This window comes from Bos javanicus, chromosome 4 (genome assembly GCF_032452875.1).
Source record: "Bos javanicus breed banteng chromosome 4, ARS-OSU_banteng_1.0, whole genome shotgun sequence".
Lineage (NCBI taxonomy): Eukaryota > Metazoa > Chordata > Mammalia > Artiodactyla > Bovidae > Bos > Bos javanicus.
In genome coordinates this window covers 45,461,051-45,486,829 of record NC_083871.1, presented here as the reverse complement: position 1 = coordinate 45,486,829, position 25,779 = coordinate 45,461,051, and the positions used below count along the sequence as shown (strand labels likewise).

The following is a 25,779-nucleotide window of genomic DNA, read 5'->3' as shown; positions in this document are numbered from 1 at the left end:
TTGATAGTAGGTTATTTTAATTTAGATGATTAGACTTTGTTTGCCAAAAATAAGTCCTTGGATCATGTGTAAAATGCAACATGAGCATTCTAAAATTGAAAGCAATTAAATCATTAGCCATCAAATATGACTAATGAGCCTTTTGTTGTCACGTGGTACTTCTTTCTGGCACCAAGACCATATTCATTACACTTTCTTGAAAAAGGATGTATTCTTTTTCTTGAAAAAGCTAATTGTTGTCTTACACTTCAAGCTCAGTTTCTTTGTACCTAATGTTCTTTCTGCAGCATCTCTTATGCTTTGCCTTTCAACTTGAGTTTCAATGCCTCTCCTTTTTTCTCCCATATCTTCCTTATCATGCAGCTTTTAGTAACAAGTTGTATTTTTCACCCCTCCATCATACATTATGTTTCAAATTAATTAATTGTAAAAGTGGCCAAAGACTGCCTTCCACCTTAAAAAGGAGGAAAAAAACCTAGCTAGGTAATTAAAGGAAGATTTAGTTGTCAAATTGTGAAAGTCAATTAATTTTTATAACACGGTTCTTATTTTATGCTGCTTGAATACCCCTTTCATGGCAATAGATAAATTTAATTTATTAAACATATGAGCTTCAGAACGTTGATAAATTGAAGAGTTTTTAGTTGAAATTAGAACACAAACAAAATTAATTGGATGCAAATTAAAATAATAGGTACTCATAATTCAAATCTTACAAGGTGTTATAATATTCCTGCAAAACAAATGTGACTCTGTAGTGAAATTCTTCTTGAAAAAAATAGATTTGCTAGTACATCTTAAATAATATACTATGACTGAATTAATTATCTATAAACCTTAAAACAAAATTAAATTTTTGTCATAGTTAATTGAGCTTAGAATAAATGACCATTGTAGAATGTTCTCCCCACTCAGTAATATTTCAGGAAATGCTTGGCCAATTCTTTTTTGTTTCTAATTAATGAGAAATAAACATATCTAAGAATATAATGCCAGAATTCATATTTCTGTAGCATAGAAACTGAAGTATCTAGTTTATTTGATGCTATGTATATTTAAGTCTGATAATTTCACTATATTCCAGTATATTGACTATTAGAGTTTATATGCTCAGTGGGCTAGTTTTGAATTGTGTTATATAATTAATATAAGATTAGCTTTTCAACCAAGAAGGAAAATATTCAAAATAATTATCTTCACCCAAGAAATGAAAAAACATATACAGATTTATGTTTACATCATAAGTATTTCCCTAATATGAGTTGTGTTGTAGACTTAAAGGGAACAAAATGAAGATTCGTTAACAAAGATAAGAATGACATCTACATTTTATACACTAGGAACTTCCAGTTTCCAGTTATTTTTATACTGTATTAGTATCCCAGGAGCAAAAATATATATTGTATCTAAATTGTGTTTACAGAAAAAAGATCAATCAAAAGAAAAGTGACGAATTCAATTGTCAGTTAACAGGCTATTATCCACTAAAATTCAAATATTTTCACTTCAAAACTGAATCCAGTAAAAACTGTTGTGCGTGAGAACTGATGAAAGTTATCAGCCCCCAAATATCACTTTTAAAAGTACATGTGTATACTTTAAAATTTTTCATAAATCCAGTTCTTACTGAAACTGTGAAACAAGGAACCATAGATCAAGGCAAAGAACTTTGGTAGGCCTAATTTTTTTAAATGCCTAAAAGAGCATTTCCATTTTGCGAATTTAGTCAAATGGCTATTTCATTTCAATAAAAGACAAAGCCTGAGAGAGGAGGTATCTGCTACCACATGGGCATACTGTGCATTTGTGTTCCCATTGCTGCTCTACTGCACAAGCCTCACGTGTTTCATTACCTCAGTGAAGTCTCCATGTTTCAGGGAGGGCACTAACTTGATTCATTTTGCTAGTCTGAATTGAAAGTAATGAGGAATTCATTTACCCATTCCTCTAAGAGAAAATGTGCTCTCTCAGAGCTTAAAATAAAATTAGTTATGTTACTCTCCATTTTTTAAAAAATAAATTATTTACTCAATTTTTCTCTCATATTTGGAAATGTGTTTTAGTTACAATGAGGAGTTTGGGCTAAAACAGGATTAAATTCAGTACAAATTTATAGGGAAGAAGTGTAGAATGAACAGATTCAGCCTGCAGTGAATTCTTCAGATTCATTTGGTGAGCATACTAATTTTCTATAATTTGGAGTTTATTTGATAATTTACGAACAGTGAGATTTGGTAGTGAAAAAGTCCTCTCTCTGATATTCATCAGTTCAGTTCAATTCAGTCGTTCAGTCGTGTCCGACTCTTTGCGACCCCATGAATCGCAGCACACCAGGCCTCCCTGTCTATCACCCACTCCCAGAGTTCACTCAGACTCAGGTCCATCGAGTCAGTGATGCCATCCAGCCATCTCATCCTCTGTCGTCCCCTTCTCCTCCTGCCCCCAGTCCCTCCCAGCATCAGGGTCTTTTCCAATGAGTCAGCTCTGCATGAGGTGGCCAAAGTACTGGAGTTTCAGCTTTAGCATCAGTCCTTCCAAAGAACACCCAGGACTGATCCCTTTAGAATGGACTGGTTGGATCTCCTTGCAGTCCAAGGGACTCTCAAGAGTCTTCTCCAACACCATAGTTCAAAAGCATCAATTCTTTGGCGCTCAGCTTTCTTCACAATCCAACTCTCACATCCATACGTGACCACTGGAAAAACTATAGCCTTGACTAGATGGACCTTTGTTGGCAAAGTAATGTCTCTGCTTTTCAATATGCTATCCAGGTTGGTCTTAACTTTCCTTCCAAGGAGTAAGTGTCTTTTAATTTCATGGCTGCAAAATCATCAAAATCTCTTTAAGAGGTTCTTTAGTTTTCAGAATGGCTGATGTAATAACTTTGCAGACTGAAATTATGTATTTGAACTCAAGAATAATAAATAATTTATAATACCCGAATGTAAATATAGGTGAACAGATTTTATAGGCAGTGCTTTATTGGTTTTTTTTTTCCCCTCTTCATCTTTCCTATCCTTTCTTGTAGCTGACAATTTTACTAATAAACTAAATTAGGTCAAGGTAAAGGAATGAGAGTCAATCATTCCAATAGTCCTTAGCTTCCCTGGTGAAGAAAACAAATAATGAAATCAATGACTAATCAAAGTCTAAGGTCACCCTCAGTTAGCACATGTAATTTGAAATTTGGCACTATTCCAAGTGATTTACTGTTTGCTAGCAGAGGTCACAACTGTGAAACTTGATCATCCAGGTGACACAAGCACCATTTATTACACCCTCAGGATAAATATCAAAGACTCTCATATATTTAATGCACTAGCAATAGCAATAACCATGGTGCTTTTAGCTTATATAATGCCATACCATTGTTTCAAAGAACTTACATTCAAGAGTATTTCATAACTCATCTGGGAATTACTCAGTTACATAAAATCAGAGGAGGAAAAGAGCATTCATTCAGTTTTTGTGAAAAATTTTAAAAATTTCCATGTGCCTCTCTGGACTTTAAGATCAAATTTTCCAAGTGGAAACCCCTGAGGGTAAATAGATACTCTAAAAGTTATGGGGGAGGGAAAAAACAGATTTCTTTTAACCTTGTAGGGCATTTGGTTCTGTCCAAGGCATCCATGAGACATTTTTTCTCTGAAACATTTGGTAGATACCGAAAGGTCTTTGAGATTTGGTCTATCCAAAACGTCCATGAGCTTGTTTGGTTTATGTTAAATGGTTTAGGACACGACCAAATATTATGGACTTTTTGTAGAGGACCAAATGTCTTTTGGACATACTGGACAGGACCAAATGTCTGCTAACCTCTTTTAAAGAAAAAAAGGAGCTAGTATTTTTGTTATCTAAAGAAATTTCTATTAGTGCATTTTTCTCTAATGACTCTGATGAGAGGAAGGAAATAGGAAACAGAGTTCTGGACATGGTGGGCCAGTTTTTTCTTAAATAATCTGTGACAGTGAAAGATTTAAATAGATAATTTCATCTGATACCCTGACACCAGTGATTCTTGCAATGGTAAAAACAAATTAGGAGCTGATAGCCATACTGATATCTAGACAACTTATAAAAAGGTCTCTCTTGCCCTCCCCTTTGTTATCTTTTCTGTTTCTTCATGAATGTTAAAGTCACATAATTAAAACATACACTCCAACACCGCTTTCCAAATTGTGTTGTAGAAATGGAAAGCACAATTCGATCTTTTGATATTCACATTTCAGCTGAATTTTGGCACTTCAAGAAGCTTATTCACTGTTTGTCCACCAGTTCCCACAGTGATTCATGAACTGGCTATCTCTTAACCCTTCTGCCATGGTGGACTCCATCGTATGAGGGCTACAAAGTCCAAGAGTATTATTATGACATTAAGAAGACTACTCCTTCTGCCATGTTTAAAACATAGTTATCCACTTCCTATTTTATTGGGTTCAGTCATAGGATGCATCCCTTACCTTAGCTCATGGGATCAGAAACCCAACAAGAGTCACTGAAAATAAGAACCAAAAGAAAAGAGAAAGAAAATGAGAACCTTATTTCTCACCTTACTTGAGCTGGTATGGGTCAAAGTAACTGCTCCATAGAATGAATGAATGGAAAAAAATTAATTTTTTAAAAAATTTTAATTTATTTAAAATTAAATAAGGTACCATTCCTTTTCCAGAAAGGGGAAAGTTATTTAGGCGTGCTTTTTCATGAAACTAAAGGAAAATAATAGCAATGTGTTGGAAGAGTATTTCTACCCCTATAATTTGATTATTTGGGGGAGGGGTAACAGTTTTATTGAAAATTAATCCTCATACTCTACAATTCATTCATTTAAAGTATACAATTCAAGGTTTTCACCTTAATCACAAAATTATACAGCCATTACCACAATCAGTTTTAGAACATTTTTATCATCCTCCAAAAAACTTCTGTATCTTTTACCTGTTGTAATTTTATTTACTTTTCAAAATATTCCTACTCTTCTCATATGTTTTAATTTTGGCCCCAGTTTTTGTTTGGTCAGTTTTTAATGACATTTTTATGGGCCCCAGGCCTACTGATGAGGAATGAGAGAAGGGTGCAGTGAGTAGAGGGGGCTGTGTTAAATGCCTGGTAAATTACACTAAAAAGAGTTTTAAACTAGACCCTGAAAAATGTACTGGGAGTGCCTAAGTGAGGATCTCCCAGAGAAACACAAAACATATTGACAGAAACAAGCTAATCACTGGATAAATATAACCTTTGTTTATGGCTCCTTTCCATCCTCTTAATTTTCACTCTCCCTCCTCCTGCATCTTTTGCCTCTTTCTCCTGCTTTCTATCTTGTCTGATTTTGGTATATTCCTTTTTCTAGATTACCACAGGCCTTAATACAACAACAGCTTCTGTCCTCCAGTTTTCCATTGGTAAGTGTTGTTAGCAATTAAGCAATTTAACTTGGAAATGTTTGTTTTAATCATTGTGTTCCAGCAGGATTATGGTGCCAAATGCTTTTAGATTTAGAGAAAAGTAAGTCTTAACACTGCAGTAAATAATTTAAAACATTTTTAAAGTGAAATTTAAAAAAAATTTAAATGCTGTTCTCATTTCTCTCTGGCAGCAAGTGGCATGTAAAAACAATCCAGGTAATCCAAAACATTTTAAAGGTAGTTACATATGGATTTTGAGTGTATTGGAATATTATATTACACAGAATGACCTTACTAATTGTTGTATATTAATAAATAACATGTGTGTTTCCAAAGGGAATATTCTAAGTAAAGAAAGATATTGCCTTCTAGATGGGGGCTAATTTTTGGTCTTGGTTTTATAACATGGACACCTCCTGGCCTCTCCCCATGACATGAGGACTGCTGACAGCCATGCCTCTGAGATGGCACCCTCCACTTTGGACCATCTTCACTGTCATATCTTTGGGGATCCACCACTAGCGGAAGAGCTGTTTCTCTTACTGTGCTTCTAGTCCTAATTGCAGAACAGCGCTCTTGCAGCCCACGGTAGTTGATTTCCTAAGAGCAATTTTCTTTAAGTCATGTAGTTGTCATTTTTCCCTCAGGTTGCACCCTTTAAGTTTCTGTTAGGTATACTGTGAACCTGCTTGTGTACAATTTGGACTCTTCTCTTCTCACACTGATAGCATTACCTCCAACAATTTGCTAACTATTCAGCAGTCCTTATGTGGCCATAAGGAAAGCATTAACAAAAAAATAATGTTTTTGGTAGGAAGGTTTTTTGATCTGTTAGCAAGTGTATAATAAATTTTCTATAATGAGCATATAAAACTTCTATAATCAGAAAAAAGAGCTATTTTTTTTGAAGTTGTAGTGTTACAGAAGCAGGATTTTTTTCAACTGTAGCATGACAGGCTAGTGTAACTTAGAGATTCCTAACCAGAACAAATGTTTAAATTCATTATACTACTATTACAAAATATAAGCTAGATTTTTTTATTTATCAATAGTCTGAGCATTTATTAATAATAATATATTAATTTCAGATATTATCTTTAAGCATTTAAAGAACACAAGAGAATCCTCTTTTAAAATATATGCTCACAATTCTACTATATTTAAACTGTATTCAAGGTAGCAGAGATCCAGCACTGATTAAATTATCCCTCCTTCAAGGGAAAAAAGATCTTTTTTTGTAAATAGTAAGGAGTATACTTTTGAGCCAGCATAGATTCATTTCCTCACCTTTCAGTAGCTGAGAAAGGAATGTTTATCAGAGAATAAAGAGTTTGGTGCCGGAGACCCAAAGCCCAGAAGAAGCACCATACCCAGAGGCTTGAGACTAGACCCAAAAAATGTAATTTGGCAAGAATCATTGATTTCTCCACAAGTCAGAGGGTTATAGCCCAGCAGGCCAGAGTGTTGCTTGTATTATAAAAAGCATGGATTTGAATCCTAGGCTAGAAGACTGGAAGAGTAACAGAATCAAGGAGTTACAAAAAGATGGATAAATAGATGTCAAGTTTGTAACTAAAAAAATACACTTCTAATTTTAAATTAGAAAAGTGAAATTTTAACATGTCATTGTATGGGAATGAGACAAAATATTTAGTTAAATAAATTATAATTTACTGCTTAGTGACTTCATCAGGGAATTTGCTTACTACATTTTGAGGATAAAAATTCTTGAGAACTAAGAAGTATTAAGGTGGCTGAGAAGCAGTGTAGTGGCAAACCATTAGCTATATGATGTATGGTGTTGTGTGGTAAATAGGTATAATAAGCAGAACTTTTCCGAAATGATTTTGTGTATCTCATGATGAGTGCTTGGAGTACTATTGTTCTGTTTGTATTTATGGTGTGAGGACTAGACTGGGGCACACACAGAAATTACAGACACGTCATAATTGTATATATTCATCCTGAGTTTTACAAGCCCCACAGTGACCAAATACCAAAGTAGCAACCTCAGCCTAGTAGCATTGCATTTATATTCTGTTCAAAATTTTTATTAAGTGTGTTATAAAAAACACAGTATGTACACAGTTCAACGTTTATATTTATTTGTGTCTTGTGAAACTTTAGAGTCACTTCTTAAGAAGTCCTCTGGGATGTTAAATTTTCATTGTATATCGTGATGATTCAGATATAATATAGACCACTTTCTAGGGGATTCTGTCTTTATTTATGGCCTCAATAATAAATTATGCCTATACAACCACAACTGAATAAATTATTGCCTTGATATTTTTATATTGCTCTTGTAAACATTTTTAATTACATCATAAGCATTATCCAAGAGAGTTCCAAGTATCTTGTCTTTAATTACTAAGAAGTGTCTTAATAAACTCTTGCCATGTCAATTATTAGCACCAATGCTATGCCAGTGTATCTTTCTAAATACATACACACACATACACATACACACACACACACACACATACATAGATTACAGACTATCTTCACCAAATGAATTTTTAAGTTAAAACATCCTGAAAACACAGTCCTGAAGTTGAAATTTACCAGGTTATCAATAGCTAAATTGTCTTGAAAGATGACCTAAAATACTCTTAGAACAACTTTTCATTTTTCCATTTCAGTGAAAGATCTCATATCCATTACTGTGCTAGGCATCGATCTGCTACAATCCTCACTTGATTCATTAGATTCAACTGGTGGAATTTATGGTTGTAGCCTTAGGGGCACTTACCTATTTCCTTTAGATTTCCTCTGAGACAGGAAGAAAAATTTGAGATGGTGCCCTTGCAAACCATTATTTTACAGGTTCCTCCAAACTCTGTTTTCCTAAGCAGGATCCTGGGTCCAGGGGAAGTGCTAGTAGTGCTTTGGACTCGTTATTCATTTAACAGAATCTCACTGAGTATTTTGCTGTCTCCTTGGGCTTTTCTGGGTTAAAGTTGACTATGGAAAGACAAAAAAGTGAGAAAACAACATTTTATAGTAGTGCTTAGTGATGTGGTGGAAGGCTTTAGATGCATATGGAGCATGCAACCTCTAGAGAACTGCTAGATTGTTGTAAACATAAATGGACGTTTCAGGTCCCTGTGGTGTTAGGTCCTGCAGAGTAAAGCGATTCAGGAAGGCTTCTTAGGAGAGTTCCTGAAAGTCAACAACATGAGTCATTGGAAAGGATGAAGTTTTTCCAGTTGAGGAGATAGAGTGACATAAGCAAGGCATAAAATGGGAATCTGAGTTCTTTCCTGGAGCAGAAAGACTGGCTAAGGAAGGCTATGAGCAATGTAGCATATAGTTGTGTCCATCTAAAGAGTTCATGTTCATCAGCTGGGAGTTTTAAATAGGCAGTAGAGGTCAGAAAAGTTACCTCTTTCTCTCTTAAGCAATAAAGAAATATAATGAAATTAATTCTTATATGTGTGATCTTTCTTAAGAAAGATCAGTTGTGTTAAGAATGGATTTGTCCCTTCCATAATATAAATCTACATTGATTTACTCAACACGAACTTGCCAAAGAATATACTTGTTCAATTTAGCCCAGATCTTTTTTCCAGATTAACAGAATCTGTTGGCTAAGTGGGGATTGAAGGTAAAGCATTTTAAAAACATACATCATGAAGAACTTTTTGGCTTAGGAGGTGTATCTGTCTTGTCCATCATGTTATTCTCAGCCCTAGCCCTCAGCCCTAGGGACTCAAAATTAGAAGATGCTCATAAATATTTCTTGCCTGAATGACAAGAAACTATTACAGAGACATCTGTAATATTATGTAACCAAGTGCTAAATTGATGTGATACAGACATTTCATGTCAAGAGATTTGGGGGAAGTGATCTGAGGACCTCAATCAATGGAAAAAATAATCCAGAAGAAAACAGAGAATCACCAATAAACTGTGCTTTTAGTGAAGCCAGTAGACAAAAAATACATATCCATGTGTTTAATCAGTTTGTTATTAATGAACTAGCTAGAATCTTTTATTTGTTCATAATTCATAGAGTTGATACCTTTTTTCTTTGGTTTTACTTATGAATATCCTGAAGATTTGGGGTTTTATAAGTATGTGTTTGGGCTTCACTAGTGGCTCAGTGCTAAAGAATCCACCTACAATGCAAGAGTTGCAGGTTTGATCCCAGAATCAGAAAGATCCCCTGGAGGAGGGCATGGCAACCAATTCCAGTATTCTTGCCTAAGGAATCCCATGGGTAGAGGAGCCTGGCAGACTACAGTCCATAGGGTCGCAAAGAGTAGGACATGACTGAAGTGACTTAGGATGCACACACACACAGATGTTTGTGTGTGTGTGTGTTTACTGCTTTTTCATTTGTTTTTAATCACCTTAAACAAAGTAAAGGCACTATGTCATGAATGTTTTATATTTACAGATTAAGGTATGAAAATGTCTTTCAGTACAGTCACTCAGTCGTGTCCGACTCTTTGCGCCCCCATGCATCGCAGCATGCCAGGCCTACCTGTCCATTACCAACTCCCGGAGTTCACTCAAACTCATATCCATCGAGTTGGTGATACCATCCAGCCATCTCATCCTCTGTCGTCCCCTTCTCCTCCTGCCCCCAATCCCTCCCAGCATCAGAGTCTTTTCCAATGAGTCAACTCTGCATGAGGTGGCCAAAGTATCGGAGTGTCAGCTTTAGCCTCAGTCCTTCCAATGAACACCCAGGACTGATCTCCTTTAGGACGAACTGCTTGGATCTCCTTGCAGTCCAAGGGACTCTCAAGAGTCTTCTCCAATACCACACTTCAAAAGCATCAATTCTTCAGCACTCAGCTTTCTTCACAGTCCAAGTCTCACATCCATACATGACCACTGGAAAAACCATAGTCTTAACTAGACAGACCTTTGTTGGCAAAGTAATGTCTCTGCTTTTTAATATGCTGTCTAGGTTGGTCATAACTTTCCTTCCAAGGAGTAAGCATCTCTTAATTTCATGGCTGCAGTCACCATGTGCAGTGATTTTGGAGCCCTCAAAAATAAAGTCAGCCACTGTTTCCCCATCTATTTGCCATGAAGTGATGGGACGAGATGCCATGATCTTAGTTTTCTGAATGTTGAGCTTTAAGCCCACTTTTTCACTCTCCTACTTCACTTTCATCAAGAGGCTCTTTAGTTCTTCTTCACTTTCTGCCATAAGGGCAGTGTCATCTGTATATCTGAGGTTATTGATATTTCTCCTGGCAATCTTGATTCGAGCTTGGGCTTCTTCCAGCCCAGCATTTCTCATGATGTACTCTGCATATAAGTTACATAAGCAGGGTGACAATATATAGCCTTGACGTACTCCTTTCTTTATTTGGAACCAGTCTGTTGTTCCACGCCCAGTTCTAACTGTTGCTTCCTAACCTGCATACAGGTTTCTCAAGAGGCATGTCAGGTATAAGCAAGGTGAAAAAAAACAGCCCTCAGAATGGGAGAAAATAATAGCAAATGAAACAACTGACAAAGAGTTAATTTCCAAAATACAAGCAGCTCATACAACTCAATATCAGAAAAACAAACAACCCAATCAAAAAGTGGGGAAAAGACCTTAACAGACATTTTTCTGAAGAAGGCATACAGAGGGCTAACAAACACATGAAAAGATGCTCAGCATCACTCATTATTAGAGAAATGGCAGATCAAAACTACAGTGAGATATCACCTCACACCAGTCAGAATGGCCATCATCAAAAAGTCTACAAACAATAAATGCTGGAGAGAGTGTGGAGAAAAGGGAACGCTCTTGCCCTGTTGGAGAGAATGTGAATTGATACAGCCACCATGAAAGACGGCATGGAGATTCCTTAAAAGACTAGGAATAAAACCACCATATCACCCAGCAATCCCACTCCCAGGCATATACCCTGAGGAAACCAAAACTGAAAGACACATGTATTCCATTTTTCATTGCAGCACTATTTACAACAGCTAGAACATGGAAGCAACCTAGATGTCCATTGACAGATGAATGAATAAAGAAGTTGTGTATATATACACAATGGAATATTACTCAGCCATAAAAAGGAATAAATTTGAGTCAGTTCTAATGAGGTGGATGAACCTAGAACCTATTATACAGAGTGAAGTAAGTCAGAAAGAGAAAAATAAATATCATATTCTAACACATATATACGGAATCTAGAAAAATGGTACTGAAGAATTTATTTACATAGCAATGGAGAAACAGACATAAAGAATAGATTTATGGACATGGGGAGAGAAGAGGAGAGGGTGAGATGTATGGAAAGAGTAACATGAAAACTTCCATTACCATATATAAAATAGATAGCCAACAGGAATTTGCTATATGGCTCAGGAAACTGAAATAGGGCTCTGTATCAACCTAGAGACATGGCATGGGGAGGGAGATGAGAGAGAGGTTCAAAGGGAGGAGATATATGCATGCTGCTGCTGCTGCTAAGTCTCTTCAGTCGTGTCCGACTCTGTGTGACCCCATAGACGGCAGCCCACCAGGCTCCCCCGTCCCTGGGATTCTCCAGGCAAGAACACTGGAGTGGGTTGCCATTTCCTTCTCCAATGCACGAAAGTGAAAAATGAAAGTGATGTTGCTCAGTCGTGTCCTACTCTTAGCGACTCCACAGACTGCAGCCTACCAGAGTCCTCCGTCCATGGGATTTTCCAGGCAAGAGTACTGGAGTGGGGTGCCATTGCCTTCTCTGGCTGATTGCTTCTTCTGTGGATGATTCATGTTGAGGTTTGACAGAAAACAACAAAATTCTGTAGAGCAATTATCCTTCAATTAAAAAAATTAATTAAAAACAAAACAAAAAAGACCAGTTTATATGAACTTTATATATTTTTCAAATCTACCTCACCCCAAGTTCCTAAGCCCTATCTTAAGTAATAAAAGGGAATATTCTGAAATATTGTAAGATGCTACTAAATATAATGTTCTGGCAAAGGTTATTGAAATTAATTATGTCTGCATTATTAAAACTAATAACAAGAGTTTTCTCTACCTGAATTAAAGTAGTTTGAAAGATACTATGCTGTTTCCCTTTTGAAATATTTTATTGTCACTCATCTTGATGAGGCTTAAAAGATAAATATTAATATTTCATTCATAAATATTTTTTACTAATATTTATTGAAGCCTGCTCTTTAGAAGGGATAAAACATTGAACAATAGGATGAGAAGAAATTGATCATTAATATAGACTAAATAGTCTTTCCTCCTTGAAAAAATCTCATTACCACACCCTGATATCTCTGAATCCCCACTTCCTCTATTTTATTTTGTGATGCTTATTTCACTCAGCATTGATTTATACTGTGGCCATTTGTGCACATCCACTTTCATCCTTTTTAGCTTAAATGATCCTTGAAGAGTAAGGAGTGTACAAGTGTCCTCTTGTTTTTAGGGTATAATTTTACTCACAACTAGTACCACCCTGGAGTATCAGCATCACAGGGAAGGTTAAAGCGATGGTCCCCTTCTGGGAGATGAGGTAGAGGGCATTGTAAGACCTTGTGGCCAAGGTCAAAGCCCAAACAACAAAAGGGTAGTAATGCTGAGTCCCCAGATTGTTGGGGGTGGAGAGGGACGTTATGTAACACCTGCTCTCAAAGGTGGATATAGTCCTACTAGAAAATGAGCCAGACTTGAGCACTAGGGCTTGGTTTAAGGCCTCCACCCCAAGGAAGAGAGGGCTGCTTGGCAGGGAACCTGGCAAAGCCTGACACATTTTGCATTTCCCTTCCTTATGTTTTTCCCAACATAGCATCTGATGAAACCTCTATGTTGGTCTTGGGAGGGAATTTGTAAAAGGGTGAGCACCCAAAAGTGGTTGGAAATGACATGGTGTTTCATAAATTAGGAGAGAATTGGTCCCTTATAGGAGTGGCAGGCAAAAGGAAAAAATACAAATATTTTGGAAGTGAGGGAATGGGGATAGGGCTGAAAGAGTGAAAGGTACAAAGGGGAGGAGGACAGCTGTTCATTTTATATCCTGTGGTCATTGTCCATCTGCCATAAACTGAAAGAAGTCACCTAATGAGATTTGGGAATTTCAGCCAAGGAAGTGACTAAGGAGCAAAATATTAAGTACAATAAATCACATACTGTCACATTTATTCAAAAAGAAAGGCTTGTAGGTCAAATAGTCTGTTTCCTAATAAAGTCAGTCAAAACAAAACCTGTTGCTAGTAGCCTCATTTTAAAAATTAATATAAAACAGAAGGGGAAGAAAAGTTGCTTTTAAAACCTGATTCTTTTTCTGCATTTAATAATAAAGTTTTTTTTTAAACAAAACATTTTTAGCATATGTATAGCATGAATGTAGAATATTTGAGTTTTTACTGTACTTTGACCTCCCTCTCTTAATCCTTTCAGTTTTTAGTAGTTGCTTAAAATGGAAAATTTACTTTCATATAATGGTTCTTTTTACAACACTGTCCTTGAAATATGTTTTTTTTTTACTGGAAAAAATGGTGAATTCCACCAAAAGTTATTTCTTGGTGGGCAAAACCAAGGTATAGACATAAATTCTAGATTTTCATATTCAGATAATGCTTAATTGATCTTTTGGGGCAGCTGAAGATTTTGGACATGTTGATTTCTCTGACTTGACAATTTCTGCTAATAAAATAATGATTTTGGTCAACTTTGGTCATCATATTTTACCAAAATTGAATTCACTTGCTCTTGACAGATCCAATAGTAATTCAAGGATTTCCTCTCATACAGAATGGAACTATTCTAATTAAAGTAATATCCTTTCAGTCACAATTCCCATCCCTGTCATTTGGAACTGAGAAGCCCCAGGATGCTTCCTGCCTGGGCTGCCACAAAGCATTATCCGATACAGTAACCATTTTTCCCTTCCCTGCCTTTAGCTATAGTCTGTGAGCTTCAACAAAGCATGAGCTGCTGTCTCTGTGCAGGCACAAGCCAGGCAAGCTGAGCCTGTATTTTGTGAGAGCCTGAAGCAGCACTGCCTGGCAGGCAGTGTAGGCAGGGTTCGACATAGGGGCAACAGTGCGAGAATGCCTCAGAGGAGCTGGGGAGACTGGTGATCAGCCAAGAACAGCATCCACGTACTCTGTGGATACCTGCGGTCCATGAAGGTAATAAGTAATAAAAACAACTTGTTTCAAAGGCTATCAGGTGAGAAGCTAACTCACTGCTAGAGGACCAACTTGATTACAGTTTTTACAACATTTATAAACGAATGAAGCAGATTTATATAGGTGTGCCACATTATTATATAAATCTGCTTCATTCATTTATAAATGTTGTAAAAACTGTAATCAAGTTTGTCCTCTTATAAGACAGTATGAACAGGTATGTATAATCTTATAAAGTTTAGTTTTTCTACACGGAGAGGAATAAAACAAACATGAAATCTAAGAAATATATGAAACTGGCTATCCTGGAAATTACAGCATTATCTGCTTAAAACCAAGAGTCACAATTTAGGTCCTGTTCATCAGGTAGTACTTCCAAGACTGGCCATATTACAAAGATTTGGTCTACTTAAAGCAGATTGTTTTGATGCCATGGGCTGGGAGAGCTAATGCCCTTAGGATTTTTCTGGGAGACTCAGTAATGAAGGAAATAAAAACCTAAGTATAATGTAATTATTGTTCTACATCATTGTTGTTCCTGGAAAATAAACATTCACAGCTGCCTCTAATGAAATATTTGAGCAGAAGTTTGTGAAAATATCGAAATATTGATCATCTGTATAATAATGGCCCATTGGCTTGCTTGCAGCAGAATTACTCTGAAGAATTGCCAGGTAGCAAATAAACTTTTACTGTATTTCTCCGTTCTTTTGGATACAATGAGTGTTTACTCCCTAGTGAATAGTACTGTCCTTACAAATCGCTCTTATGGGAAGACTTCCCTGATTGTCCCAGTGGTTAAGACCCCATGCTTCCAATGCACAGGGCACAGGTTCAATCTCTCCTCAGAGAGATCCTTGGTTGGGGAACTAAGATCCCACATGCTATGCAGCCAAAAAAAAAAAAAAAACAAGTTTCTCTCGACAAAGAAAAAAAAGTGATAATTGCCAGAACTGCTTATTATACCAATGTCTTCATCTTGCTCGTCACATTTTTCACATTATAGAATGAGGCAAGTCCCTTTCTTGAATGCCTTAGCCTACAGGAACGTAATATGCTCTGGAAGTTACAGTGTCTGGCTTTTAAAAACTTCTCTAAAAGTTCCCCATTCATTTCTTTTTCTCTTTCCATTCACTACAAGCTCTAGTTAATACCCCTCTCCTCCATTTATCTACCTTGAAAAGATGAAAGGATGTGTTGATTCTGCTAAGATTGGCTCCAGTCCTAGCAGGGAGTTTAAGAAGTCCGATTACATCCATTTCATCACTTTATGATCTTTCTGTATCAAATGCTGTTGTTTACACGCAGCTCTAGGACTCTGCTTGTCTCTGAGGTCTGAATTTTGAGTAATAGCAGCAGCAGCACTTGGGCTGCAAGAATTCTCAGCAGGGTTCTGTCCAGACACTCCTCAAGCCTCAGTATTTATGGGCCCCGCTCCACTATCTAGAGGCATGATTTCTGGCAGTGCTTCCTCCCCAATCCATAAATTCTGCAAGATCACTTCTCTCCTTCTGTGGCCCTGTGCCACATTTAAAAAGGCAGCTTGTTTTTCAGGCAGCGCTTTGAGGAAAAGAGTCTGCTCCCGGCAACCACTACCAAACCCCCAAGAGGGAGTAGCTCCTTCTATTGTTTCTGTTCTGATTTACTTTGAAAAGTCCTGGGCTTTGTGGAGAAGGGCATAACCAAATAAAAATAAAGCTACCCAGGTCTTGGGAGACTAAAACCAATTGATTTATTCTTCTGCTATAAAAGTAAAAAGATATAGAGAGGACTACAGGAGATATTGGCTCACAATCCCTAATCTGTAATTCCATAGTATAAAAACACTCAGAAAAACCACAGAACTTTTTCTTTTTTAATTTATCTGATGGCAAAGCCTCACATGATCTGAATTCATTTGGCAGCAAGACTTGAAGTAATTTAAGGCTATTTATAATCTTATACTACTTTATATGAATCTTCATATATTTAAGTGCAGAAATATTAATATGTTTCATTATAGGATAGTGCCTCAGACTTGCTGGTGATCTTATATACTCTGTGGTGTATTTACCTTGTTACCTTTCTGAAATCTGTAAGTTAAATCAGTCAGTAATTTGGATCCTAAAGTTTATCTTACCTTAAGTGATTGTGAATATGTTAAATGTTATTTTGAGAAAGTGAGCAATAACTCTTGAATTCTTAATAGAACAAATGACTAATATTTCTATTTTTTAAGTGGCTTTGATTTTATACTAAATCAAGCTATTCTTTAAGGTTTTTACTTTTATGGCAACCACCCAAAAGAAATGGGAAGAAAGGAAAAGGTTTATGTGTGAATTTTGGGAAACTTCCTCGCTCTGGAAGGTATTTGCAGTCTCCTTTGTGCATATATATTATGGTTAATGGGCTACTGAACAATGAACAGGTTTTCAGTGCGCTTAATATGGGCTTCACTGATTAGCACATAATTGCTACTTGCTCATGTGTTTGTGTATTCTTGGCATTGTAAACTCTAACAGCCATTTAAGATCCTCTCGGCCAGCACTGCACAGAAGCAGTCCCTAAATCCTGGAAGTTGCAGGTTCTCACCAGGTGTTGTTGAGCTCCTGAGGCTCATTCAGGTTCATCTGCAACACTGTCCAAAACTGAATGGCTTATTTGTTATGTAAGCAAACAATTGAAATGAAGTGAAGTCCTCAGTTGCTCTCTTTGCGACCCCTTGGAATGTAGCCTACCAGGCTCCTCCGTCCATGGGGTTTTCCAGGCAAGAATACTGGAGTGGGTTGCCATTTTCTTCTCCAGGAGATCTTCCTGACCCAGGGGTTGAACCCAGGTCTCTTGCAGTGTAGGCAGACGCTTTACCATCAGAGCTACCGGGGAAGTATATAAGCAAACAATTATGTCAAGTCATTTCATCCATCCTCATCCAGTTGTAATATGATCATTTCCTTTTAAGAATATTTTAATTGAGCCAGATCTGCTTGAAAAAAAGAGAAGAGAAATAGTTTCAAGAATCATATATTCTTACTTTATTATTGTCTTGCATTACAATACATTTGTCATGTAAATGTGCCATGTTAAACGAAATGGAAGGGGAACCATGTAATCTGGAGTTTGGTACCCCGTGTGAGTTAAGACATTTGTGAAATTCAGGAACACACTGCAGGGCATGCTCTGTACAGGGGTGGGATCAGGTTTTGTGGGTCCACATTTGAAGCTTACACAGTTGGGTAAAGGCTAGAGTGTCATTAAGGAAAAGAATACAAAATTGAACATTCAAAATTAGGTAAAAATGTGAATGTTTATTTAAAATGAGAAAAGAAATCACAACACATTACAAATGTTTAGAAACTGGCAATACCACAAACATAAGAAAATCCAACATTTTTGTTAACTACCTGAAATACTTTTTTCCTTTTTACTTTTGGGTGCATATTCTAAAATTACCTCTACATATGACAACTTTTGCTGTTGATGTAAATGGGGAAGGGAAAAGAGCACTGGATTGGGAGTTAGGACATGTAGTCACTTCTATGCCAACTGAATTTGCCACAGAAACTTAGGTAATTGGTGGAGCCTTAGTGAGCCCCTGACAACTCGTTTGTAAAGCAAGAATGTTCATCTTCATGATCTCTTAAATGTCTTCCCACTGTGACCCTTAATCCTAGAACTGGGTGAAAAGAATGAACTATGAGTTAACCAGGAATACATTTTATCTAAAAACATGGTTATGGTGTTGCCTCTTTTAGTTCAGGGGGCCCTTATAAGAAATATCAAAGTAGTTGCTCTACCTTTATTCAACCAATCATAGCTAGTTTATACTTGTAGCTTGTTTTGCTAGCAGGGAAAGATATTAGGTAGAGGAACAGAAAAGCAACATCGGCCAAACCATGTAATGTTGTTACCCAAGCAATTCTCAGCATGAATGATCGAATGTGCTGCCCCCTCTGGCTCTTCCCAGAAGAGTGACAAACTCTGTGCTGGTGGACAGAGGCTATAAATCACCTCCATATCCTTATCCTGCTGAAAAGAAGTGCTGCAAAAGAGCCAGTAGTAACAACAGTAATAATAATGATACCGTTGCATTTCCAAAAAATTCTCTTCTTAGAGTTTAACCGACAGCTGCTTCCTAAATTTCATTCATTCAACAACTGTTCTCTGAGCTCCTCTTCTATGTGAAGCAGCTCTTAAGGCACTGGGAAGACAGGGTTCATGAAAGAAAATCTTTGCCCTGGTCGGGCTGATGTGCTGATGAATATCAAACAAATAAATGTCAGGGAGTACTGAATGCATGAAGAAAATTAATTGGGGTCAGCACATGAGGGGTCGCATTTTGTTGAAGGTGGCCAGGGGATGGCTGCTGAGGATGTAACCATTGATCAGAGGCTTAAATTTTGTAGAAGAGATAACCTGGCAGAAAGAATAGCCAACAGAAGAGCCATGTGGACTGCCAACGGGTAGCCCACGCCTATGTAAATGTCAGTTCTGAATGTTATTTTACTGCTTAAGTGGGGACGGCTACTCAAAGGGTATACATATCCTGGCTTTTCCTGAATGATAACCAAAGTCAATAGAAGTGGGACTGAATCATGAGAAAATAACCAGGCTTTTAAGTTTGCATGTACCTCAGACAGAAGTATTTTTAATAATTGGTTGACTCACTGGTTGATTGATTGCTAGATTGATCATCTTGACCTGACTCCCTATAACAAAAGTGAAAAGTTGCTTATCTATTGTTTTGTAAATTATAGTAGGGATGGTACTATTTAAATAGAGCCCTGGAGTAAAAATTGATACCAATTTTAGTTGCAATTTTATAATGAGTAAAGTGGTTCAAAGGTCAAACTGAGATTACTAAAAATGTTTCTTACAACCATAGTGATGAATCTCTCTAACAGTAACAGTAAAGGAAACAGCCTTATAGAAATAAGTTTTGCCATTCTTCTTCTTTATTTTTAAATAACAAGTACTAGGCACTGTTTTACATTTGTAAATATTTATTGTTTCCTTATAGTAAAATAATTATTTCAGAAACGGATTTATAAGCTATCATAGAATTTGTCATTTAGGATACAAATGTGGATTACACTATTATTTTAAATTTAATCCTGATTGTAATATTGTATCAGGTTAATGTTTTCCACATAATTAAAGTTTTCTGAGTTGGGAAATGTTAGAATATTACTTCTTTGGAATACACGTATTTTTTTTAATCTCTTTTAAATGACTTTCTATGGATTTTTAAAGCAAATGACCAAATTACTTATCAGTAATTAAAGCAAATTACTTATCAGTGCAATACCTTTTGTGTTGGTTCTCAGCGCTCAGATAGTACGTTATCACACTGATCTATGTGAGAGATGGTTTAAGGAGGTGATTGTGAAGGTAAAATAAAGGCATAGATTCAGTAAATCTGCAGAAGGGTATGCAGCTTTGGGTGACTGTGGAGGCAGGGGTAGGAGAAGAATGGGCATGGAACCTGCAGAGAAAGTGATTTCCAAGTGAGCCTGATATGGGAACTAGAGGTGGTTCAGTCCTTTAGGTTTTACCAAAAACAGAGCCATATGGCTCAAGGCAGGAGCCAGAGTAGAAGTAGAAGCACAGAAGCATGTCCCCACATGTTCTAACCATGTGAAAATCAAGCAGTATTTGTTTGTTTTCTTAAGTGTGCTTTGTGCATCAGAAGGAGTATAGTGAAGTGGTTGAAGGCATGGATTCTGGTGTGCCCAATTCTGAATCCCATTTGGGCTTTGAGAAATTGCTTAGCTTCTCTTTGCCTCAGTTTCCATACCTATAAAATGAGCATTCAGAGTAGTATCTAACTGCTCAAAGCAGCTATAATTGTTCTCTTGAATTATTGGAATTTTTTCTTTCCTCTGTGGCTGCTGCTAAAACTTTAACTGGTCAGATTTTTTGTTTTCTCTGGATGTTAGGCACTGCAAACTCAAATTTCCACTCTATCAATTCTAAAGACCTCATGAAGTATGTCTCCTTATACTGTTATGTCTTGCTATCTTATTCCCAGAGCGCCTTCTTTTTCTTATCAAGTAGTTGCCTTTCTTCCCCTCTAATACATTTACCAATGATGCTAACAAACAGGAAGATAACTCTTTTGGTTCTCAGTTTTCATTTCCACATTGCACTTACAGCATTTCCATTAAAGAGCTGGGAAATAGCCCAAAACGAAAGAATATATTGAAGAGGGAATATAAGCCTTAACATGCCTTAAATTATTTGATAAGTAGTGATTCAGCTTAGTATTTGGCCCATGAACAAATATTTTCTCCTTTTTATGGGATAAATGAATTTATGAAATGAAACAAAAATACTGAATCATACCTGAAATTTCTTAGTGTGGACCGGAGTTGTTTTCTAAGCACTTTTCATGTGTTAATGCCTTAATCTTCACAACAGTTCTGTGAAGAGATTTTTTAATTTTTTATTTTTATTTTTAATTTTATTATTTTTATTTTTATTTTTTATTTTATTATTATTTTTTTATTATTATTCACATTTTACAAATATAGAGACTGGACACAGTAAAGATTAGTGACTTGCTCAAGATTCACACAGCTAAAAAGTATCAAATCCCAGATTACAAACCTAATAGCATGCCCTCACCATCCACTCTCCTAACCTCTATACATATTTTCTTTCTGGAAGATAATGTATCAGAGGGAATTTCACTCCAAAAAATGAAGTTAAAAAATTATATATAGTTATCAGTAATACTAACAAGCATTGAATTTATTAATATATAGAATTCCCTCATCTATTTAAGACTGTGTGACCCCTGGAGGACAAAATGGCAACTCATTACAGTATTCTTGCCTGGAAAATCACATAGACAGAAGAACCTGGCAGGCTACAGTCTGCCAGGGTCACAGAGTCGGACACGATTGAGGGACTGAGCATGCACATAAGGCTATATGATGTTAAGATTATATGATGATAAGATATACCTATTATCAACAATTTTATAGCATTACAATTTAGAGTAATATTTTTCTATAAAATTACAGTTTTATTAGGTTTCTTCCTAGACATAAAAATGGGTTTTCTCCCTTAGAATAATGTGTTAATCTAGTTAAACATTCAAACAGAAACAAATCAACTTGAAAGGACAAGATAATGTCTTACAATTAAGAAGATATTACATTTGAGAAACTTTTTTCTTCATGTACTAGAAAATGATTCCTGATGGAGAGGTCAGAACATGTGCCTTGAGGGTGATATTCGGTGTGGCTTATGAGTACTTTGTATGACTTTGCAAACTGTTTATTTTTAATTATACTGGGCTATTACAATAGGACTTTACTAATAAGTAAAATAATTCATCTGGCTATCATTATTCTTCATATTACTTTATCTAGCTGATAAAAATGTATCATAATTACTCATGTAATCTGTCTCTGATATTTTTATTCTAAAGACAAACTGGATTGTGTAACCATCTAAGTCATTTTAGGGCAATTTCTAGTTAATGTGGGAGAATTATTGCCCCGTTGACTATATGACAGTACCAAAATTAATCTTGGGTGAGGATACCTGTAGTACAAATATTCTAAAGCACGATTTTTTTTCACTTTTGACCCAATTCAGAAAAGTTGAAAATCCTTAAGTCCCATCCATCCATGGTTATAGTTCCCCCGTTCTAGTATAAATATATCTCAGTAAAAACAAACAAAAAAAAAACAGATAATTTCAAATAAGCAAATTATAGCAAACTCATTCACGGTCAAGCCAGAGCTGATTTCTATTGTGTACCACGACTGTTCTGGGTACTTGGGACACAAGTAGTAAACAAGACAGACATTGCTTTGATGGAGCTTACATTCTAACAGGAGATGGATAATGAGCAAATAATCAAGTAAATAGATGAGATAAATTCATACACTCATAAAATGGAGTGATAAGATGCAGGATGATTGGACATTGGAGGTGAACTTCTTTAGACTGAATGATCAAGGAAGATTTCTTTGAGGAGGTGGTATTTGCACAGATCCAGGAGAAAGAAGAGGAACAAACCAAGGGAGAGTCTGTGGGATAGGACATGAATGGAATGAGGAAAGAATAGAGTGTGAGGATATTGATATCATCAGTGTAATAACAGGCAGAGAGTAGGCGCATAGAAGCCCTGAGATGGAGTGTTCAGGGAGGAGAAAGTCCAAAGTGGCTGAAACAAAGTATGTGAAAAGAAGAGTGGTACAAGGGATGTTCTAAGATCATGAGGGATTTAATGTATCATAGCAATGAGCTTATCCTTTGGTTCCTAGTGGACTGAGAAACCTTGAGAGAGTTTTAAGCTGGGTTGGCCTAATCACTAAAACATTTTATTTTATTTTTAAACTTTACATAATTGTATTAGTTTTGAAATATCCTATAAAACTCCTAGAGGAGAACATAGGCAAAACACTAAAACATTTTAAAAGACTTTTTTGTTTTTGAAAGGCCTATAACTGCTATGTGGAGGATGAATTAATTACAGGAGGATAAAAGGAGAGCACGAAGACCAGCAAGACATGACCCTGACTTGACTAAGGTGGTAGCACTAGTGGAAGATAGAAGCTGAGCAGTATTTTGGAGTCAGAACTCCCAGGCTGATGGGTTGGAAGTGGGAAGTGAAGGAGAAAGGGAGGAATCAAAGATGACATCTAGTGTTTTGTTAGTTTCTTTGAGCATCTGGAGTGGTGTCATTTGAAATGCAAAGTGTACTGAATATTTGTAAGGTGGAAAACTAGTTCTTCTGATTTTGACTTAATAAACTTGAGATGTTCTTTTGGGATGGTAAGTAGCAGTTGGATCTATAAATGTGGATCTCATGGGAAATATCAGTTCAGTTCAGTCACTCAGTCATGTCCAACTCTTTGCAACCCCATGGACTGCAGCACGCCAGGCTTCCCTGTCCATCACAAACCCAGAGCTTGCTCAAACTCATTTCCGTCAAGTTGGTGATGCCATCCAACCATCTTATCCTCTGTCGTCCCCTTCTCCTCCTGCCTTCAATCTTTCCCAGCATCAGGGTCTTTTCCACTGAGTCAGTTCTTGGCATCAGGTGGCCAAAGTATTGGAGTTTCAGTTTCGGCATCATTCCTTCCAATGAATATTTAGGACTGATTTCCTTTAAGATTAACTGGTTTGATCTCCTAGCAGTCCAAGGGACTCTCAAGAGTCTTCTCTAACACCACAGTTCAAAAGCACCAATTCTTCAGTGCTCAGCTTTCTTTATGGTCCAAATTTCACATCCATACATGACTACTGGAAAAACCATAGCCTTGACTAGATGAACCTTTGTTGGCAAAGTAATGTCTCTGCTTTTTAATATGCTGTCTAGGTTGGTCATAACTTTTCTTGCAAGGAGCAAGTGTCTTTTAATTCCATGGCTGCAGTTACTGTGTGCAGTGATTTTGGAGCCCAAGAAAATAAAGTCTGTCACTGTTTCCATTGTTTCCCCATCTATTTGCCATGAAGTGATGGGACTGGATGCCATGATCTTAGTTTTCTGAATGTTGAGTTTTAAGCCAACTTTTTCACTCTCCTCTTTCACTTTCATCAAGAGGCTCTTTAGTTCTTTGTCATTTTCTGCCATAAGGATGATGTCATCTGCATACCATAGGTTACTGATATTTCTCTCAGCAGTGTTGATTCCAGCTTGTGCTTCATCCAGCTCAGCATCGCATGATGTAAACTGCGTATAAGTTAAATAAGCAGAGTGACGATACACATCCTTGACGTACTCCTTTCCCAATTTGGAACCAGTCCATTGTTCCGTGTCCAGTTTTAACTGTTGCTTCTTCACCTGCATACAGATATTTGTTGTAGATATTATTTAAAGCCTCAAAGTAAAAAGAGGCAATGTAGAGAAAAGAGAAAGCCACCAAAACAATTTGAGATCAAGAATGAAAAGGGCAACAATGGAGAATGAGAAGTAACAGCCAGTGAAGCAAGAGAAAGATCAAGAAGGTAGTGGAAGATAGAAGAAGTTATCCAATTAAGGGGAAAGGATGGACTGTGACAAATCCTGATGAGAAGTCTAGTACCCTGAACATGGGGAAATGATTTGTTGATTTGGCAACAGAGAGTCCCCAGCCACATAAGCAAGAGTAGTTTCAGGGCGGTGCTTGAGTGTAGAAGTCTGAATGGAGGAAGGGATGGAGGATAGGCTGTGATGAAGTGGAGACAATCACTGGACAGCCCTTTTGAGAAGTTTTCCTATAAGTGGAACAAAAATAGGATTGGAAAGAACAGAAGGTACAAGTGTGACATCAATAAAAAAAATTAAGATGGGAGATGCTTTGTATGTTTCTATGATGTTTGTATGACAATAGGAATGATCCAGGAAACTTATTGGAAGAAAGTGATGATACAAGAGAAAGAGAGGGGAAATCTTAAAGAGCCATTGGAGATGGAATCTAGATCACATGAGAAGGTTCACCATTCTTTAGAACAGAGCACTTCATCCATTATAACAGGAGGAAGGCAGAGTACACTGGTAGAGTGATTGAAAAGATGAAGGTATTACTCTGTGGTCTCTATTTTTCTTAACTATATATGGTGCATTGTTAATCTAATAAGAATGAAAGCAGATATATGCTTTTATGTTAAAATTCCAAAAACTTTTTAAAACAGTATTTTTATACATAATTTGATAATACAGAGAAAATTATTCAAATGGCACAAATTCTAGCAACAAATTCAATATCACGAATTCAGGACATCATCAATGAAAGGTGGTTTTGTTGCAAGATAGTTTCAAGGCATTATGTAGGTATTTGTTTTAGCAAAGGAGTAGAGATGGCTTGTTATATTGCAATACATATATGTCTTAAGTATAGGACAAACTTTAAGCCAATATTAGTTCAGAAATGTTGCTGAAAAAATTATCTATCATTATGTACTATGGATTGACTAAATAACCAATAGTAATGCAAATGACAGTTATAGTAAGTAAATGTAGATTTACTTTATCATTTATCAATTTATCTGTCAATTTTAAATCAAGAATTGCCAACCAAGACCAACTGGAAACAACACTCATGAGGTACATTTAACATAAATATCCTGTCCTCCCCCAAGCTGGGGGTATTACAGTAATCCTGGTGTGTGTACCTCTACATGGAAACCAGAATTCCTTGACTGTTGGATTAGGGTTCCCAGTGAGTTCTAGAAGTTCATCAATTTTATTTATGAATACCATACTTCAGGAACCCTTCATCACTTTATAGGCTGCTTATATCCTTGATATAAGTAAAACTGATAATATATGAAATTTCATTTGCCAGTAAGAACCAAA

At 36.6% G+C, this 25,779-nt stretch overlaps 1 protein-coding gene across 4 annotated transcripts in view; it reads left to right on the top strand.

Annotated features, from left to right (window-relative positions):
- RELN (reelin) overlaps positions 1 to 25,779 on the top strand; it is a 557,702-nt gene that overhangs the window by 283,678 nt on the left and 248,245 nt on the right. For all 4 annotated transcript variants that reach the window (XM_061413895.1, XM_061413894.1, XM_061413897.1 and 1 more), the window contains one exon: positions 5,348 to 5,399. In XM_061413895.1, the coding sequence (XP_061269879.1) occupies positions 5,348 to 5,399 (52 nt within the window). The remainder of the gene's footprint in view (positions 1 to 5,347; positions 5,400 to 25,779) is intronic.